Source organism: Calypte anna, chromosome 1 (genome assembly GCF_003957555.1).
Source record: "Calypte anna isolate BGI_N300 chromosome 1, bCalAnn1_v1.p, whole genome shotgun sequence".
Classification (NCBI taxonomy): Eukaryota; Metazoa; Chordata; class Aves; order Apodiformes; family Trochilidae; genus Calypte; species Calypte anna.
In genome coordinates, this window is record NC_044244.1 from 83,108,975 (window position 1) to 83,127,417 (window position 18,443).

The following is an 18,443-nucleotide window of genomic DNA, read 5'->3' on the forward strand; positions in this document are numbered from 1 at the left end:
GCTGCTGGGGTGGATCTATGTATCCATGAAAGATGTAGGCTGATCTCTTCATACTGTAACAGGGGGTCTGTCTTGTCTAATCCTGTAACTGTAGCTCTACCTTGGCAGGGGTGGGAAACTGAACAGTGGAAGTTAGCATTGATTCTTATTAAAAAATGCTAATAAATCTTCATACAACATGCATCCCAGTGTTTGCTTGCTTTCAGTAAATTGACCAGCTAACTCCATGAATGTCAGGAATGGCCTGCTGGGTTCCACTCCCCTTTCATTTGTGTGAGTGGCTGGAGGGTTTTTAGAAAGAGGAGGGAACTGAATAGCTGAGTTCCAGCTTTGTCCTTCTTGTTTTGCTTAGCCCTGACTGACCTTGACCTCGGGGCACCATGACCTCTGTCAGGTTGATGAGCTTAAATCATGATGCTGGGTCTTGCCTTGTGGTAATTAAGCTGAAACGTGACAGTCGTTTTACATCTGAACTGAGTCTTTTCAGATGCCTCTTGCATCTATGACTATGGGAATTTTATAGTGCAACACTTGCATCGTAGGAGTCTGTTTTCCTTTGATTAACTTTCTGTAACACTCAGCTGTTTTAAAATAGGAAGGGAGAGCTGGAAAATGCTGTCACCCTTACTGTGCACCCTGAACAATTTCTTCTGTAAACAAAGCAATGGTTCTGTTACTAAACCAGGCTAAGAAGTCTTCATTAAAAAGATCGTCTTTCTCACTACAGAAGTTTCTCTTCAAGCACTGAATGAAGCCAGGCACTGGCTGGGGGGTGTGATGTTGAGAAGACAGTTGTATAATTAAAGATAATGTTCCTAAGAGCTGAGTTACATGCACCCTAATGATGTTATGTTCTCGAGTGTGTGCCAGGCTGAATGTCCTACATAAATTACTGGAAGTTGTTACAGATTTCTCATGATCCTGAAGAAAAAACACATTGACTTCCATGCTCTTGTTTTAATGATTTTTTTTTTTTTTTTTTTTTTTGCAGGCTGTATGAATATATTTGTAAATACTTTGCAAATAAGATGATTTCTATTTTACTGTCATGAATGATTTTGTTTTTAAAAGACCCTTTATGGGTAGGTTTACTTTGTTTTTTCTTGTAGCTTGTTCTGACTGTTCAGCAAGGTTCTCTTTTACACTGAAGTCAGCAAAGTCAGCAATTTAGTCAGTTGTTAGTTTAGCCACTTTATCTGAATGGTGTTCTATTGTTTAACTGAAGCTTGGATTGATTGAATTAGGGAGTAAAACGTAAACATTTGATTTCCACTTCCAGTTAGATATTTTGAAAGTTGCAAAGCAGGGCATAAAAATACTGACAGTAAAAAGAAAACTAAGAGCATACAGTATTATTATTTTTTCAAGTAAATGAGTAAATTACTGCTAATGTCTCTTGACTAAACCCAGTAGGTGAGATTTTCTTTGATATTTTTTCAGCTTTAAGGAAAAACTCTTCCAAAATTATTCAAAAAGTTCAGGGTTTGCTTTAGAAGATGAGAATGACTGCCAAAAAAAATTTGCAGTGACTCTTAAAAAGACTTGCTGGAGTGGTGAGGGAGGCAGTGTTACTTCCCAAGGAGGGATGAAAGGATGTTGAAATTGCAACAGCTGCAGTCTATGAGTATTTAATCCAGAACAGAGTAGGACAACCTAGAGTATATGCATAAGGTTAATAGATTATAACTTCTTCATTGTATGGTTTTGTTACCAGTAGATGTTTCTGCAAAACCCCGTCTGTGACCCTGCAATTTAATGCCTATGAAAGAGATGGGGAGGAAAAATTAAATGAGGAGGATGTGACTTGTGGCACTCAAGTCATTGTAACAGATACTTCACTGTGGATACTTCAGAGGTTAAGCAACTTGAGTGGCAGTAGTTTGCTTCTCGATTTCTAATAACAAAATGCAGCTCTCTGTAGTAGTTTCTTGGTCTTAATTACAAGGTATGATGTTAAGATGGTACTAGCATAAAACGTATTGCTGTAAATCAGTTTGACTTTATCTACTTTGAGTTTCACTTCTTTAGGGCTGTTTAATACTTAATTTTTTTTTTTTTAAAAAAAAAAGCAACCTGAAATTTAAAAAAAAATTTAAAAAAACAACAAAACAACTCACAAGAAAAAACCATAAAGCCAAAGGTTTTGCTTTTGGAAAATGCAGCAATATGTTTGGATATGGCTTAGTTTTGCTGAACATCTTTGTTACCTTCACTTTAAAATACAGATATGTAAGTAGGTCTTTATGCATTGTGTGGATTGAACCTGGTTAGCATGATAGGGGGGAAGTGATAATAAAAGGGGACAAGTGACAATAATGGAAGGATGCAACTCTTCAGTAAATTTTCACAGTAGTTTGTGGCCAGAATGCCTATTTTGGACCTTTGGAAGATTAAGCAGCAGTAATTCAGAAAGAGCAGGTTAGTGTGTTAGACATGTGCAATGCAGAACTTGCTTTATCCCAGCATGTCTTGCCAGACAGGTGAGCTTCTGATATTTCTTTGGTTTTCTCCTACTAAACTGTGAAGTGAAAACTCTTGAAAAATGAACACTTTGTTGTTTCCTCTGTGCCCACAGGTTGTGTACTGCTTCTCTTTATGATGTGCAAAGCCCAGCATTTTCCTGTCACTTGAGCAGTGAGGTCTGTTGCGTGTCAGGAGCTGGAGGCTATGCAGGGTACAAGAGCATAAGCAGATAGCTTCAATACAGCTTTAAATGTCCAAAACCAGACTTAAAGAATATTCAGTGATCCTAAAACCAGGCAGTTTCACTTTGTGGCAGCTCCTGTCCTGTTCTGCTTCATGGGCATCATCCTGTTTGCCTCCTGCAAAGTGCCAGTGCTTGTTTAACTGTGTATTTATGGAAACCAATTGATAGTGGTGGCACAAGAAAGGGGAGGAGTGCAGGTGCCTATGAAGGCCAACTTCTGACCCAGGAGGATGGTGTCTTTAGGCTACCAGTGGACATGAAATGGCTCCTATTCTGACATACTTCTGGAAGGACCCATGTTCCTCTTTTGTCTTAGGAGAGAAGCTAGAGTGAGCCTCTCTCAATGCTTCTATGTTACCAATCAGAATGGTAGCACAGAATGTGTGGTGTTACCTACCACAGAGTATGCATGTGTGGTAGGTGCAGAACAGCATTCAGCTTCTGTCACCACGACTTTGTGAGAAATCAAACCAGAGTGATCCTTTCTAAAATTTCTAATGGTTGAGAATGGTTGTAATAATGGTTGTCTCTTTTGTGGGTTTCCAGGTGCTTTACAAAAATTAATTTTAATAGCTTAAATTGTATTTAAACTTCTCTTGTTTTTCTTACATTTCAGGTCTACCAGTCATGAAACGAATTCTTCTGTTTTTTATCCTGGCTGCTGCTGTTATGTATGGCATACTTCATGGAAATCTGTGGAGAAATAACCTCTACTGGTATGGTGATGCTTTGTTTGCTTATAGTGTAGACACCTTCATGTCTTTGTTAGAGATATGGCTCTGAGTTGCTGTGTCTGTGAACAGCTATTTTTTTCCTAGTATTCAACAGAAGTCATTACTACTCCGTGTGTGTTGTGTGGTTGTTCTGTCCTGCATCTCCTTCTCTCGTGTCACTTTTAAACCTACTAGTTGATTTGAGCCTAGTTTTATGGAGAGGTCAGAATCTCATAGGTAGTGAGGCCCCTTGGAGTTTGAAAATAGGCATTCAGGTGAGGAGAGATACTGTATTGGTGTGTGTGATGTGTCCGTATCTCCCTTTACCCCACATGTGTTTAGTGTTAGCCTGTTCCCTTAGTTGTCTGGTAAATAATGTGGAAGAGACCTGATTCACACATGGGAATAACTGTAGGTGTAGTGGGCACCTTTTGAAAAGATAATTGGTTTAGTCTTGGTGGCAACCTTGTGGGAAGTGAGCCTTCACTATCTCAGTAGTAACCTTGTGGGATGTGAGCCTCCAATGTCTCCAGGCTGTGTGGGAGAGGTGGCTTGGGACCTAAAACTGAGGGTGCTAATCAAAGAGTTTCCATTGGCTTTTGCACAGCTGTGATCAGAGCTGACAAGCGTGTTTGTGTTATGAAGATAATAGTGATAGCTTTTTAAAGTAGTGCTTGTGCCTCTGTTTCTTTTTATAGCATACAATTGATACAAATGGCTTTCTGTTGTGGTTTCTGTTTAAAGCAAACCACAGCGTTGTGACATTTCCCTTTTTGCAGGATTAGCTTTTATGGACAGACTTCCTCTGTGAGGGCTTCTCCTTCCTATGAGACTAGTGGAGTTACCCAGTAAGTTCAGCAGTTGAGTCTTTTGGTGGTGGGTTTGTTTTTGGTTTTTTTTGTTGGTTGGTTTTTGGGCAGGTGGGAGGGATTAAGACTAAAATCAACAGTCTTTGTAGACTCCCTGTTCAATTGATACAGCTGTGTCCATTGACTGTTTCTGTGATGAACACAATGTCTGGCAGAAAAGAATTTGTCCATGTCATGTTTCCAGTGTTTGCTTAATATTTTTGGCCACTTACAGTGACTGTCTGTAACAAGCAATGACTTGTTGGAAGGACACTTGCTTGCATCTTCCACATGTCTGCAGCTCTGAGTTATACCTGAAAAAATTAGCAAAGCTATGCGTTCAACTTCTGTCCTTAAAATAAGTCAGAGGTGTGGTTCACTTATGTTGGGCATGTGTAAGCAGATCTTGTGCTAGTAAATTCCTCCTGTTAGGTTTGTGGGATTAATGAGTGCCTATGCTAAAACTTAAAAGCTGGTCTCTTCTCTCTGAAGCTATCCTGCAAAATGCTTTGAGGCTGATGCTGGGAAGCAATGAGCTGTTCAGATGATAAATTTCAGAGGGTGTTTTCTCAGTGCCAGTATTCTCATGACAACTTGAGGTTACTAAAGCAATTGACCTTATTGGTCTCTTTGGCTTGTGGTGCTAATGTGGTGGTTTCATCCTTCTGTTCTTAATGCAGCCCAGATGGACGCATTGCTCACACTGAACTTTACCCTTCCTCCTGGGCTTCATCTATGTTATTAATTGGGCTAAATTGCCAAGGTGGGAATGTGCTTAGAAGTGTCTTAGCCTTATTATGAGAGGAATGACTTCTCCCCAAAGACTCTCATTTTCCTTGGAGGACCTTGTGTGGTGCTGTCTTTCCCCCTCTCCTCTCTGAGCAGTGCTGTGGTGCTATCTGGTAAGGCTGCAAGGGTGGTTCAGCCCAGGTGTCCTACTTCTCTGCAGATGGGCCTGAGATCATACCTCTGGTTATGGCTGCTCTGACAATTGCCAAGCAAGGGAGGTTGCAGACCCCTTGAAGCAGCACTGTGAGAGAAAAGCCTTTACTAGTAAAAGTAATCAAAGCATAATGAGAGAGCAATCTATCTTTATAATACAGAGGCAACGATGAAAATTTGGCATGGTGTTAACTTGGTAATCAATTTTTGCTAATTTGGCTTGTCCAAATTTCCTTACTTTGTTGCTGCTACCCATTCTTGTTCTTGCTATTTGTTTAAAATTATTCTTTTGCAGGCTGCCACCTACGGCTGTGGAGAGAAGGAATGTGCTGGACACTTGTCTCTTGAAACCAGCATTTGAGTCTCTTCTGGGGTGAGTCTTCTGTGGGAATTGGAGGGGGAAAGAAAAGGCTGTGCTGATTGAGGTAGAAGTAGGCTATTGACATATTTTGGGACTGTTTCACGTTTTGATTCACCTCTGGAAATGCAGCATTTGGGCGTGGGTTCATTGCTGCTGTTCCTGCTTGTGGCAAAACAAGTTGTTTAGCTTATCACTGATCATCATCTGAACAATATCACAGAACTAGGTCAGTATGCTGATGTATGTGCTGAATAAATAAATGTCCTCTTTAGATATTACAGCTAGTAACAGTGAAACTATATTATTGATTGACATACAAGTCTTATGTTTTTTTTTCCTAGTGCTTTTCCTGTAAAAAGAGCCTTCATGTCCAAGGCTGAAACTCAGTCATTCAGCTATTAATACAATGGACTTAAAAGATTAAGATTTTTTAGTAGCTAAGTATTTCTGTAGCAACCAGGGACCAGAGAAATTTTGAAAGAAGAATATGAAATGTGAAAAAATTCATCCAGTCTTTAATAAGAAGATTCTTCCCCTTCAATGAAATTTCAAAATGCAATTGTAATGAATTTTGGAATTATTCCTTTTGTTCCTCTGATAGTATTGTTGAATAGTGTGTAGGGGTCTAGAGGTCCTCTACTTGAAGGAACTCATAGGAAACTTCCTTTGAAAGAAGCAATTGGATGAAAAAAAGAAAAGCTTCAACCCAAAACAAAAGAGGTGTCTGGTCACAAAATTGCATCCAAGATGTTTGTGAGGGAATACTAAGGGCTTTTGTTACTGGAAGTCTTAAATGAAGAGGGATCAAGGAAGTGCTACAACACAAGAAGCTGACAGGCTGTATTATTTCTGGCTTTGTGTTTTACCTGATGAAACACTGAGTATGCTCCTGAGAAAGCTTGGGAAGGTGTTTAGATCAGGTTTTGGCTGCGGGAGTCTTAAAGCTCTAAGAAAGGACACCATTGCTTCTTTCTGTCCTCTTTATGCACAGGAAGACATGGCTTTAGTTCAGTGCTATTATTATTTTAAAGAACATGAAGTATCTCAGTTTTGTCTTTCCTGAAGCAGTCCTACAGTCTAACCAGTTTTGGTTAGTTGCCTGACCCAGAGAGGAGCTTCTGGGTCCCTTGCCCCCAGGGTGTGCTCAGGCTGCAGATGCACAGCAAGAAGACAGTAGGTACAGAGCTGGAACAATTTCTCTGGAATATTTCCATAGCTCCTTTAGAGGGGTAGATTGTGTGAGCTGAAGATCTGGTCTGTGCACTTTGGTAATAGCCTGGGGAGGCTGCAAGGATTTCTAACCTGGCAGAATTATTTATTGGAAAGGAACCAAAGCTGGAAGAGCTGGAATTAAGAATCTCTTTGCAGTAGGTAAATTATTTATTATGTCTAAGCTTACCAGCTGCTTCTGAACAGCAAGGCAAGTTACTACATTTAGTATGTGTGTTAAGTGCACATGTCTCAAAGTTAGCTAGTATTGCTTAGTTTACCTATGGCCCAACTCTTGGTGTGTGGGCTATGGTGTGTTGTTTGTTGTTTTTTGTTTTTTCTTTCCATTTTACTGTTGTTGGATATGTATAGTTTAGAGTGTGATGGATGATTTGTGAAATGGAGATATTTTTTTTTAAAATAGCTATTAAGTATTCTTAGTGGAGGAACAAGTCATACTGGCTGTATTGGTGATCAACACCAGGTTTTCTTTCTCACTGTGACTGTATACTTCTTTGTTAATATTTTAATACAAGACCTAGCATTCAGGATTGCTACAAAGTCAACCAGTTCAGTGAGTACCCGGTGACTTAGTTCCAAGGTGAAGCCCAGGGCATGGTAGCATGTGACAGGATTGTCTGCTGTTCAATCATTTGTCTAGACTTGGCAGATAGGGTAATAAGAGTCCCTTCCCTGCTATGAGAGAACTCTTGTCTGTCTTTTGAAGAAAGAATTGACCCATTCTTTCTATCTTGATGCTTGCAAGGTGTGATGCCATTGTGTTCTAGTTTGAAGGAGGAATGCATTTTTAAGGAAAATGTGCTTGTGATCCCCACGTGCTATACTTCTCGTGGCAGGGCAGCCCGGCACATGTACCCTGGGATACTTTCAGACATCCGATTTAGGACTAAGCTAGAAGGTGCAATGTAGGAGCTTGCCTGATGTGCTGCAGCTTGCTAGGAGGTGTTTGATCTGTAGGACCCTACTAGTGCTAGTCCAGAGTAGAAATAGCCAAGATGTGTGTAATGTGAAGAGGAGAACTCCATGCTTTTTTGCTGGATGGATAGAAATCCTGTTTTCCCAAATTATTCACTAGTGTCAACTCAGCCATAAAGTGCCACTTGTTTGGACCAGGAGCACATCTCAAGCTGATTTTCAAGTTAAAACAACATGTTTCAAATAACATTTTTATTTACTAAATTGCCATATATAATTTCCTTTCTGCTTCTGTTATGTACTTTTCAAACCTGAAGTTGTCTTTTTCTGTTATGTATTCTCTTACATATGCTGTTTCATGGTGTAAGCTTTGTCATGCAATTTTAGTGACTCTATATAACTTACACTAGCAGAAAGATAGTTTTGACTCACTCTCCACCTATATTTTCCAGTATAAAATCTTCCCATTTGTTTATCATCTGCATTCTTTCCCTGTGTTCATGAGTTTATTCTCTTATAAAAATTGGTGTTACTTAAGCTAGCATAAAGAAAGCTTTTGTTAAAAGCAATTGCATGAATTATTGGCTTAATCAAATACATAATGCCAATTTTTGAAACTTGTTCCTTTTTCCTTTCATTAGTGTTGAGAAAATATACCCATTCCTGTGCTCCAATGATTTTATTAGAGTGGCAGAGTTCCATGGGAGCGATAAGTTTGAACTACCTTATGGAATAAAGAGAGCAGGTTTGTGTGCCCCATTTACCTTTTTTTTTTTTTTTAAAAAAGATATATCTAAATGTTATGTAAAGCCACCTGAATCTCTGGCCTTGGTCTTTTAAGTTCACTGGTATCAATCCTTTTGAGGGTACCTAGCAGTGACTTAATGTTTGCATTTAGTCCTCTGGCCCAGAACCTTCCTGTTCTTAATAAAACCCTGTTGGGATTGCCACTCTTAGCAGAGAAGCTCCAAATGGGTGGGAGTGAGGAAGAGTGAATCTTAGCTTAATTTGTATGGGAGCTGGAGTGCCAAAAAGATTTGCCTAGTGCTTTGCTAAGTGAAATATCATCTGGGTCAGTGAGATGGGGTTTGATCAACACACCAAAGCTGATTGGGATCCAGAGTCCTACTGAGGTAGAAGTCCTCAGGTTGGAGCAGTTACATCAGCAAAATTTCCCTTCTACTAGGCTAGCTTCTCCCACCAGGGGAGGTGTCACTGTCACTGCATGGGGTATTCCCAGTGCTTCATGGCTCCCTCCTCGTGCCTGCTGCCTGTGCTGCTCAGGGCAGACTGGACATGGACAGAGACCTTAAGGGCCTTTGTCACCCTTTTGGAAAGGGTTGTAAGGTCTCAAGTGTCAGAGTGTGACACTGAGCAGTGCACCTTTCTAGTTCTCTGCACATCAGGGTTTTAGACTCTCAATTTGCCCTCCATCAGTGTAACAAGGATGTTCATTTTCCCACACCTCTGGGGCTTAGAGAAGGTTAAGAGTGAGCTGTGACACAGCGAGCACAGGCTGGTTTGATGTTATTACACAAAATGTGATGCTCTTGCTGTCCTTTGTTTCAACCAACGTTTGGTAGAAGAAAATAAGTCAGTTAGGATGCTGATCTTGAAAACTTTTCTAATGCTTATTTACTGTAACTAAGGTGTTTATGATAGAAATCTCATGCAGTTTTCTAGTAGAGGAGTGTTGGGGCAGGAGAACCTTTCCAGATAGAAACTCTGGCAAACCTGTATTTCTTTGGCTTCATTTATTGATCTGTATCCCTAAATTAGAAGTGTTCTTATTTTGAGCTTTTTTATGCACAGTGCATAAAACCTATTTCTGAAAATGCTGTAGTCAGGGTGGCATGCTTATTTTTATATTGGAAAGTACTCAACTTTTTCATTAATATTCTTTATTTGCTTTCTAGAGCAATTTTTTCGTTTAGCCCTTTCAAGACTGCAGAACTGTGGACTTTCAAATGAAGATGACAGGTGAGATAGTTTATTTGCTGCTGCTTTTGTTCACTGCATTTTTAATATTTAATAATTATCTGAAAAAGAGTGTCAGTGATGCTATCTTGAAAGTTAGCCAGGATGCAGATCTGACTGATGGTGTCCAAGCAATATGTAACCAATTCCAAGATTTAAGTAATTTTGATTTTAAGTCTATGTAGCATTAGCATTCAAGAATAATTTTTTTGTGAGGGACCTTAAACTGTTACAAGTTTTTCTACAAGTGCAGTAGTGCTCACTAAATGCAGTTCTATCATCTGTAGTATCTTTTTGTACTTGAGAAAGTGAAACCACCCCTTAAAAACTGAATGTGGTCTCTTCTTTCAAAGTCATTATCAGTGTAATCTAGAGAATGTTTGAGATAAGCAGATACAAACCAGTGGCTGTTTCTACCCTAAAGGAATCTGATGTGTGTCTCTGTGCCATGGTATCTGCTGGCCTGCTGTGTATGCTTGGCTTCCTTTTCATGTGATTAAGGAAGATGTAGGTGTCCAGGAAAGGCTGTTCCTGACATTTCAGGAGCAACCAGGGTGTGGCATGGAGTGGGGCATGCCTTAGATAACATGCTTCCCATGCATTTACCTTGCTGTGTTTAAAACTTTTGGTTATAAGACACTTTGTGTGTGTGTGATTTAGTTTGGTTTTATAGGGTCTTTTTCTGTGTATATCTTGGTGGCATTTGTTTGGTTTGTTTTTTTATGTTTGGGGTTTTTTGGAGGTAACATAGTAGGGTTGGCAAGTATCTTAAAATCCTGTGTTTACCAAGTTATGCAGATGACTTGGATTTGCAGTCTAGCAAGCAGGCTGACGACCTGCCATATATAATGTTAATGTGAAGACTTCTTAATAGTGTTGAATGCAAATAATGCTGAGGTTGGCTGTACTTGGTTTTGTGCTTTAATCAAGAAGATCAAACAGAAGACAGTTGCTTCAAGCCAAATGCCAGGATCATGTTTAATTAAACTTGGGTGGAATATGAACAAAATAATTGTTGCTCAAGCCTAAGAATTACCTTGGTTTTAAAACCTAGTTTTTATTTTCTTCACCTAATGTATTTCTTCCTTTCCTTGGTGTTTAGCATCTATTTTTAGAAAGGAAAAAAGGGAAAAAGCCCTATTTTCTATCAGGAGTGTGATAACTGAGGAAATTTATACAGAATTGGCTGTCAAAGGGTAATCTTGTATCTTGAGTTCACGGAATGGCAAATGTTGTGTTAGAAATTTCCTGAAACCATCACAAGTTTAGCTCTGTAATAATTTTGACTGTAAAACAGAGGCACATGCAACACAATGCATGACATTTAAAAGGAAGTATCTGTCCTGTTGATCAAAAAGAAGGTAATTGGTATTTATCCTTTGAATACAAGTTCTCTGACTTGATGTGTTCAGTGGTTCTGGGAAATATTAAATTAATGAAAGTAATGTACTTCAGTAGAACTGAAGCAAAATGAGAACTATTACCATTTAATAGGCAGCAGTATAAACAGATCAAATATAGTAGCTTCATACAATGTATTCTTTCTAGATCCATCCGTATGAGAACTAAATCTGTGGTGCTCAGATAGCTGTCTTTGTGTGTGACAGGTAAAATTGTGATCTACAAAGGATTTTGTTTTCAAACTTAGGTGAAACTTTAATTGTGTAAACGTCTAGTTCTCCAAAATCCATTTGCAAGTGAACAATGTCACTGACTTCAGTGGAATATAACCGGTAGGAGAAGGGTTTTGCAGGCTAAGGGTATATCTACAGAATAGGTACATCCGCTCTGAACACCCACTCTTACCTATTTCCTCGTAATTACTCTGGGCACTCTTAGGGCATTAAGCTCAGCAGCAGTAAATTCTTACAAATTAATTTACACAATCCTGAGCCATCAAAATGTTATCTCTGCATCCTCCTTTTACCAAATAAGATTGAAGGAAATAATTTGCATTCCTCAACTGATTGTGTGTGGGGGGGGTGTTAAAGGATTTGAGGCTGAAATCTTTTTCCTTTTTTAGAGAAACAGTGTTGAAGTGGAATGTGGAGGGTGCAAGCCTTTTGACCTTTAAAGGCTATATTTCCATGTAACAATATTTTTCCTTTATAAACTAGAAAAATATTTTTTTTAGCATTTTGTTCATATAAACAAAATATATAAACTAATGTCTGGCTTTGACAGACATAAGCATAAGAGACTCTTGGGCACCATGTGATTAGGGCAATGATTTGAGTGGCTAAAGGGATTACATTTACACATTGCAGATAAGTTACTGTGCAGTTTGCATCAGGATCATTTATACTCCTAAGCAGATCTGTCCCAAGTGCAATCCACTAGTCACTCAATTGATATAACTGATATAACTCAGTTGATATAATACTCAATTGTTATAACTGGAGTCTTGCTGTTTCTCACTTTTTCCACTGTTGTGCTGGTGGTTCCTAACTGGACCTTCAGACAATTCAGTCTGTTATATTTCATTTGTAGCACACTTGATGTTGTTTAAGGACATCTGAATTTATTTCTCACTGCTTTATTGAGTTGGAGAAAGACTGAGTTTTACTTACTCTTTAGGATGAGTATTTTATTTTCAATATGAAAACATTTATGAGAAAGGAAACTGCAAGTGAGGTTGGTAAAATATGTGGGAGTAACAGTCTGCTGAAAATCATTGTGTTGATTTCTGTGACCCATGGTAGGTACAGGTTAGTTTATTTACGTTAAATATCTTTGAATGTACTCCAGTCTTGTTCTTTATCTGTGTTTCTTTTGTTTCCTATGATATTATGATATTTTCTTTTTTTACTCTAGAATAAACCATTTTCCATCCTGTATATCCTTGTCAGTAGAATCTGTTCTATTGAGGATGTAGACCTATGATCACAACCGGAAACACTTGAATTCTGGGGTGGGGCAGGGGAGCTAAGTGGAAGAGACAATTCAGAAATAGTGCATTCGTGCCAGGCTTCCTGTTTGAGTTGGCCTGCTTTGACTTCCTGAGTTTGGCAGAGATTAACAGTTGGTCTTTCTAACTGATTTGACTGTATTTATGACTGTTTTAATGTACATTTCACTAGGAGTATTTGATCTGCTTGTTGACTTTATTGATTTCAAAAGTTCACATAGCAGTATGCTTTATTGGTTATTTGAAGGCAGCTGATTATTTTTGAGTGTGCATGTTAAAGGCACTGGAGTTAGAAAGCTTAATCAAACTTCTAATTTCATTCTGTTTTCCATCCAAGTAGAATTAGTCAGCTCTTAGCCATGGTCAGGATCTGGTTTGCATCTATCAGCAGGAGCAGAGAGTTTGGATTTGACTTAAGAACAGCTACCCAACTTCTGTAGCTACACAAACCTTAGCTGCCCAGCTCCAAAGTCATGTTTTATTTTATCCTCTTTGCCCTGTGTCCTGCTGCATCACAGCTGCACAGTGCAGAGAAGAGAAACCGAAGAACCCTTGAGTTTTATACCAGAGTGGAAGGCATTATTTCAATAACTAGAGATAGACATAAAGAAGCAGCTTCTTAAATTATAGTCTGTGCCTGAAACTGAAAGGTATGTAAAAAGGAATTATTTAAGGTTCATCCACAAGGGACAGAAGAAGCAGTGCCTCCTCAAAGTAACTTTTTCCCTGCTTATCACGGTAATAATAATACAAATCACTTGCAATGGAGCTGACATTGGTTTTGTGAATTCACACCAAGCAGGCATTATAAAAGGAAAGATTAGGAGCAATTCTTCTGGCATATTGACATTTTTATTGGCTTGTTAGTCACTGCCACTGTCCACCAAGCATGCTCTAGCCAGGAGATACTACCATGAGTTTGAGTGGCAGATCAGGATTCACATTGTGGTCGTGAGCTTTTGTACCTGTTACCCATCTGTGCCATTAACTTTTGGTGACAGTGAATTCAGAGGTTTGAGTTCACGTAAACTTTCAGGGGTTTACAGAAGCAATGCTGTAAATGTGACAGGAAATTATGATACAACCAAATGCTAATTCTACCTTGACCACTTAGTGGTTATTCATCTGATTTTCCTTATAGCTGTCTGTTTCTCTTCACTGCTGCTTCTCTGTAGCCAAAGGTATTGCTCTGGGCTCTATGATTTGGCTGCAAGTAGCAAAGTGTAATTCAGGAAAAGGGTAACTTCTTCCTTCCTCCCTCCCTCTGCAAGAGACATGTTAATCAGCCTGCTTTCTCAGGATATCTTAAAACTAGGTTGAAAAAACAGTTGGAAAATGAATGGGCTGAAGCACTCCTGGAGTAGAGAGGGAAGAGTTTTGTGAGTGTAGAAGGCATGGGCATAGTGAGGACAGGATGCTTTATGACCCCTCTGATTTCTGAGATGCTGTCATGTGAACTTGTGGCATTTATGAGTGCTTGGCTTCCCCTAAGCGGCTCAGGAAATACTAGAACAAGTGTGCCACCTTTCCCCATGTCACCTTTACCACTAGGTCCCGGGGGCCCCTTTCAGTAAGAAATGCCATAGAGCATTTTTCTTATTTGAAGAACCATGAAAATAGGATGTTGGGAGCTTGGTAAGCTGTAAGCATGTTTGTGTCTGAAGAGAGTACATAGATTTTTATTTTGCTGTTTTTCGTGCTGCAACCAAGTTACAGAACACCTTTTTCTCCGAATAAACATTTTGCAACAAAAAAAATTATATGTTTGTTCTGTGGGGAGGTGGTGTTTGCAGTCTTCTAAATTGCATAGAAATCTCCCCTAAAGATGCTAGATTTCTGAACGTAAGCAACATCAAACATATCTGTGCATGTTTTCTTTTGTGAGTTTATAAGCAAAACATTCATTTTACTACCATTGAATACAAAGCATAGGATAAAATCATAAAACCTGGGATGACGTCTTGGAGAATTTTACCACTAGAATTTACTTTCATAAGTTTAACACTGGCATATAATAACTTGTTAGGTGCTTTTTACCTGTGAATGTATACTGAATTTGGAAGGGACTGTTGCTTTGAATGGATGTATTATAAAATTTATAGAAGTGGTTTTGTATACTTAGTAGTGCTGTCTTCTAATTTGAATCTAGTCATATGAGAATGCAACTTCTAGTCAGGTGTATCACTTGTGTTATGTCATGACAATGTGCAATGTTTTTATAGCACTTTGTAAATACAGGTAGAAAAGCTGATAACAGTTATATTTGTGTGAAGAGCTATCATGTGTCATCAGGCCAAGGGTTTTCACATGTATAAACCAGGTTCCTGTAAGGTATATTGTGAACTTGTCTTGTCACTGTAGCTCATGTTGGATATCTTTACATTTGTGAATTTGTACAATATTGCAGAAGCACCTTAATTCAAGTTAGTTTTTCCAAGCACACTCTATCCTGGCTGATAAATCCAAACCATGACAAATTTTCAAATTTGTCACTGGGAAAGATAATTTATCTAATGGCAACCATTTCACCAACTGGCTAGGAGATCAGGAAACCAATAGAAAAAAAACCATGTATAATTACATTTTTACACAGGAGAAGCCATTTCCTGACCTTGGCAATCCCTGAAATAATGCAGCTGCCTTTTTTAAAAAGCAGCCGTAGGGTGCGATACAGGATTGAAACGGAGAGTCTGAAGGGGCCCAGAAGATAGTGGACCTTACTTAGTGAATAAATCTGTTTAAATGCTTGTGAGGCAAATATATCATTAATATACAAAACTTCTCTTGCTTCATATTAAAGTTCTTTTTGTTCCACAGCATTGCCTGTCGACGGTGTGTTGTGGTTGGTAATGGAGGAGTGCTTCGAAATAAGACATTAGGGGAGAAAATTGACTCCTATGATGTGATAATAAGGTAAATGGCATCTCCTTTCTGTATATGTGCAAAGAATTAAGCTTTTTCTGTCAGCCAGTAGCTTTGGAATTCAGTTACTAAAAAAAATGAAAATGGATGCTTTCCATTCCAGTTATTCTGTCACAGCTTTTGTTTAAAAAAAGAACTAGGAAAAAAAGGATCAGTGTATTATCACAGAGACTGACACATGGGGGAAAGACTACTGGGTGGTCAGTCAACCTTGTATATAAATACACAGACCTGCAAGATGCTGCCATCAGGGCTGGGTCCAAGGATGTGACAGCCTGGAGCCCTGCCTGAGCCCCTTGCTGTGAGCCAGCATCCCTGAGCAGCCTTGCCTCTTACCTTCTGTGCTGTGCTGGCATGTGGATTAAATGAGACATTTATACTGGCAAGTCTATCTCAAGGTACATGTCAACTGGAGGATGATGATGTCTGCCCCTTTCTCTCAGCCATGTTAATTCATATTCAAAGTTTAAGATGCTTCAACCTACCAGAGGATGCTGGGATCTGAAGAAAAGACATCTGGACTAGGTAAAGCTAGGAGAGTGCTCAGAGAGAGCAGGAAACAAAGGGGGAAAAAGAATTTAAATATCAAGCAAACTGAAAAAGGACTGTTTGGCTAACTGTAAGGGAACTTTCTGCATAATAAGATAAACCAGTTCCTCCACTGCAGAAACGGAGATGATAGCTGATTATCTGCAGGCAGAAAGGCTGCTGACCCAGTCAGAAAGTGTGCCTTGAACCCTCTTTTCACTGAGACCTTTGAGCTGCTGTTTCAGTTTGTCTGCTTCAATGTTGTGTTGAATATGGAGCAAGATCCCATTTTTGTTACTTAGCCATCAAGTCTAGTGCTTACTCTAGTAGTGGTGTTTTAGTCTGCAAGTGTTACCATTAAAAGCTTTGTACAAAGACTGCAGTTTGACATACATTTGAAAATGTACTGATAACAAATACATGCAATTCTTTGGTTGTAGCTTCTCTTGCAAACTTAATGCTATAGGAAGCCATCCTGATAATATCCCTGTTCTTAGGAAACATGACTTGCTTGAGAGCTTTCTACTTTACAAAAAACCAAACCAAAACAAACAAAAAAACCCACACCAAACAAAAATCCAACCAGCAAAAAAATTTACCTTTCACTTATTTTCACTATAGTTATAAGGATGCCAGGAAGCTCCATGAATTATTTTTAAGCTATTTTAAGTATTAAGGTTCTTTGTAGATCTGTCTACTCTCAAAATGGAAATCTGTATGTAAACTGGTGTCACACATTTTAAAAAGAGCTCTAAACTCAAAACTGTTTCAGAAATATAGTGCATATTTGTTTACTGAGAAAGAACAGAGGTGAAATTTGCATTCTGTATTTAATAACTTACTCTGATAAAACTTTGAAATGTCCCCCTGTTCATATGCCTTTTTTTGAAAAAATTCACTCCTAAGCATTTTGCCTCTCATTCAGTGAAGTCAATCACACTGGCAGGAAGAGAGCATACACAGACTGCTTGAATTCTCCAAAAAATACGCAACACAGTCATCAATCAAAAAATCCCACAAGATGGAAATTTAAATACAACCCCTCTAACATCTCAGCAGAAGAGGCCTGACCCATTTGCTCATTGATCTGTTATATCCCAAAACAGTGGCAGCTGTCCAAGTACTATTAATTAAAAAAGAAAAACCACAAAACCCATCACTCAAAAAACCCCGAACAAACAAAAACCCCATATATAAAGATGTACCAGTGTCAGGTACACAGACATAATGCCTGTCCCTGTATGCTGTAGACAGTGAAGGCTATTAAAACATCCTTGAATTGCCTCCTGTGTGACTTGGATTATCTCACAGAATGAATGGAGCAATGCGTAATTCTCCAAGTCAGATGTTCTTTTGGGTCTTCTCCAGTTTCTGTGTTGGAGCCAAATCAGAAGGCCTTTGGCTTCAGTGACAGATGATAAGCCATTGTTCACTTGTATTGTATACCACCTTGGCTAAGTTCCCATGTGGTTTTGATCTCCCTGGGTTAGAGGGTGAGTGGACCTGGTAATTGCTTATCTACCATGTAACGTGATAAGTAAATGCTGGGCTGCTAAGTCCTCCTCTACCTGGACACACTGTGGGCTCTGCAGGCTGGTGTGTGTGCCAGCCACTGCACAGGAAGGGTATGGGTGGGGTACTCATTGTCATCTCTGTGCCTCTGTCTCTGCAGAATGAACAATGGCCCTGTTATAGGGTATGAAGAGGATGTTGGGAGGAGGACAACCTTCCGCCTTTCTTATCCAGAATCCATCTTCTCAGATCCGATCCACTACGACCCTAATACAACTGTGGTTCTCATTGTCTTCAAACCCCGTGACTTGAAGTGGCTTTGGGAAATACTAGGTGGTCAGAAAGTGGTGAGTTTAATTATTCATGTACTTTGGTTCAGCTTGGCACACATCTCTCACATGAAATATCCATTTTGCTTTTAACCTTGGTTCTCCTAGCTGGGAGGAAGCACTGTGTGTCCCAGTCAGTGTGCTCCATATCTCTTTCCCATAAATGCTTCTGTCCTCTTTTTTACCCACATACTTGATCAGTCCCTCACCCCAAAGCTCTTCTCCTCTAAGAAAAACTTTTTTAACCTTTTTCTAGCTCTGTTTCATATTCTAATGTATTCTCCAGCTATTTCCCAGCATATTTTCTCCTATGCACTTGATGGAGTTGCAGAATAATGTTGGAAGGGACCTCACTCTGGAGGTCTTCAGTTCAAAACCCTGCTGAAAGATAGAAGAGCCAAGTCTGGAGGCACACCAGGTTCTTGGGGCATCATCCAGGACAATTCTGAGTATTTTCATGGATATTTTTACAATTGCTGTTTCAGTACTGCACCACCCTCCCAGAAAAGATTTTTTTCTTCATCCTCTCACTATGTGCCTCTATGAAGAGT

At 39.2% G+C, this 18,443-nt stretch overlaps 1 protein-coding gene across 4 annotated transcripts in view; it reads left to right on the forward strand.

Moving 5' to 3' along the window:
• ST3GAL6 (ST3 beta-galactoside alpha-2,3-sialyltransferase 6) overlaps positions 1–18,443 on the forward strand; it is a 53,199-nt gene that overhangs the window by 24,457 nt on the left and 10,299 nt on the right. For 3 of the 4 annotated variants that reach the window (XM_008502627.2, XM_030469650.1, XM_030469640.1), the window contains exons 3-9: positions 3,324–3,423; positions 4,200–4,268; positions 5,506–5,583; positions 8,358–8,461; positions 9,633–9,696; positions 15,419–15,514; positions 17,724–17,910. In XM_008502627.2, the coding sequence (XP_008500849.1) occupies positions 3,335–3,423; positions 4,200–4,268; positions 5,506–5,583; positions 8,358–8,461; positions 9,633–9,696; positions 15,419–15,514; positions 17,724–17,910 (687 nt within the window). In that variant the 5' untranslated portion in view covers positions 3,324–3,334. The remainder of the gene's footprint in view (positions 1–3,323; positions 3,424–4,199; positions 4,269–5,505; positions 5,584–8,357; positions 8,462–9,632; positions 9,697–15,418; positions 15,515–17,723; positions 17,911–18,443) is intronic. The other variant, XM_008502628.2, reaches the window with a different exon arrangement.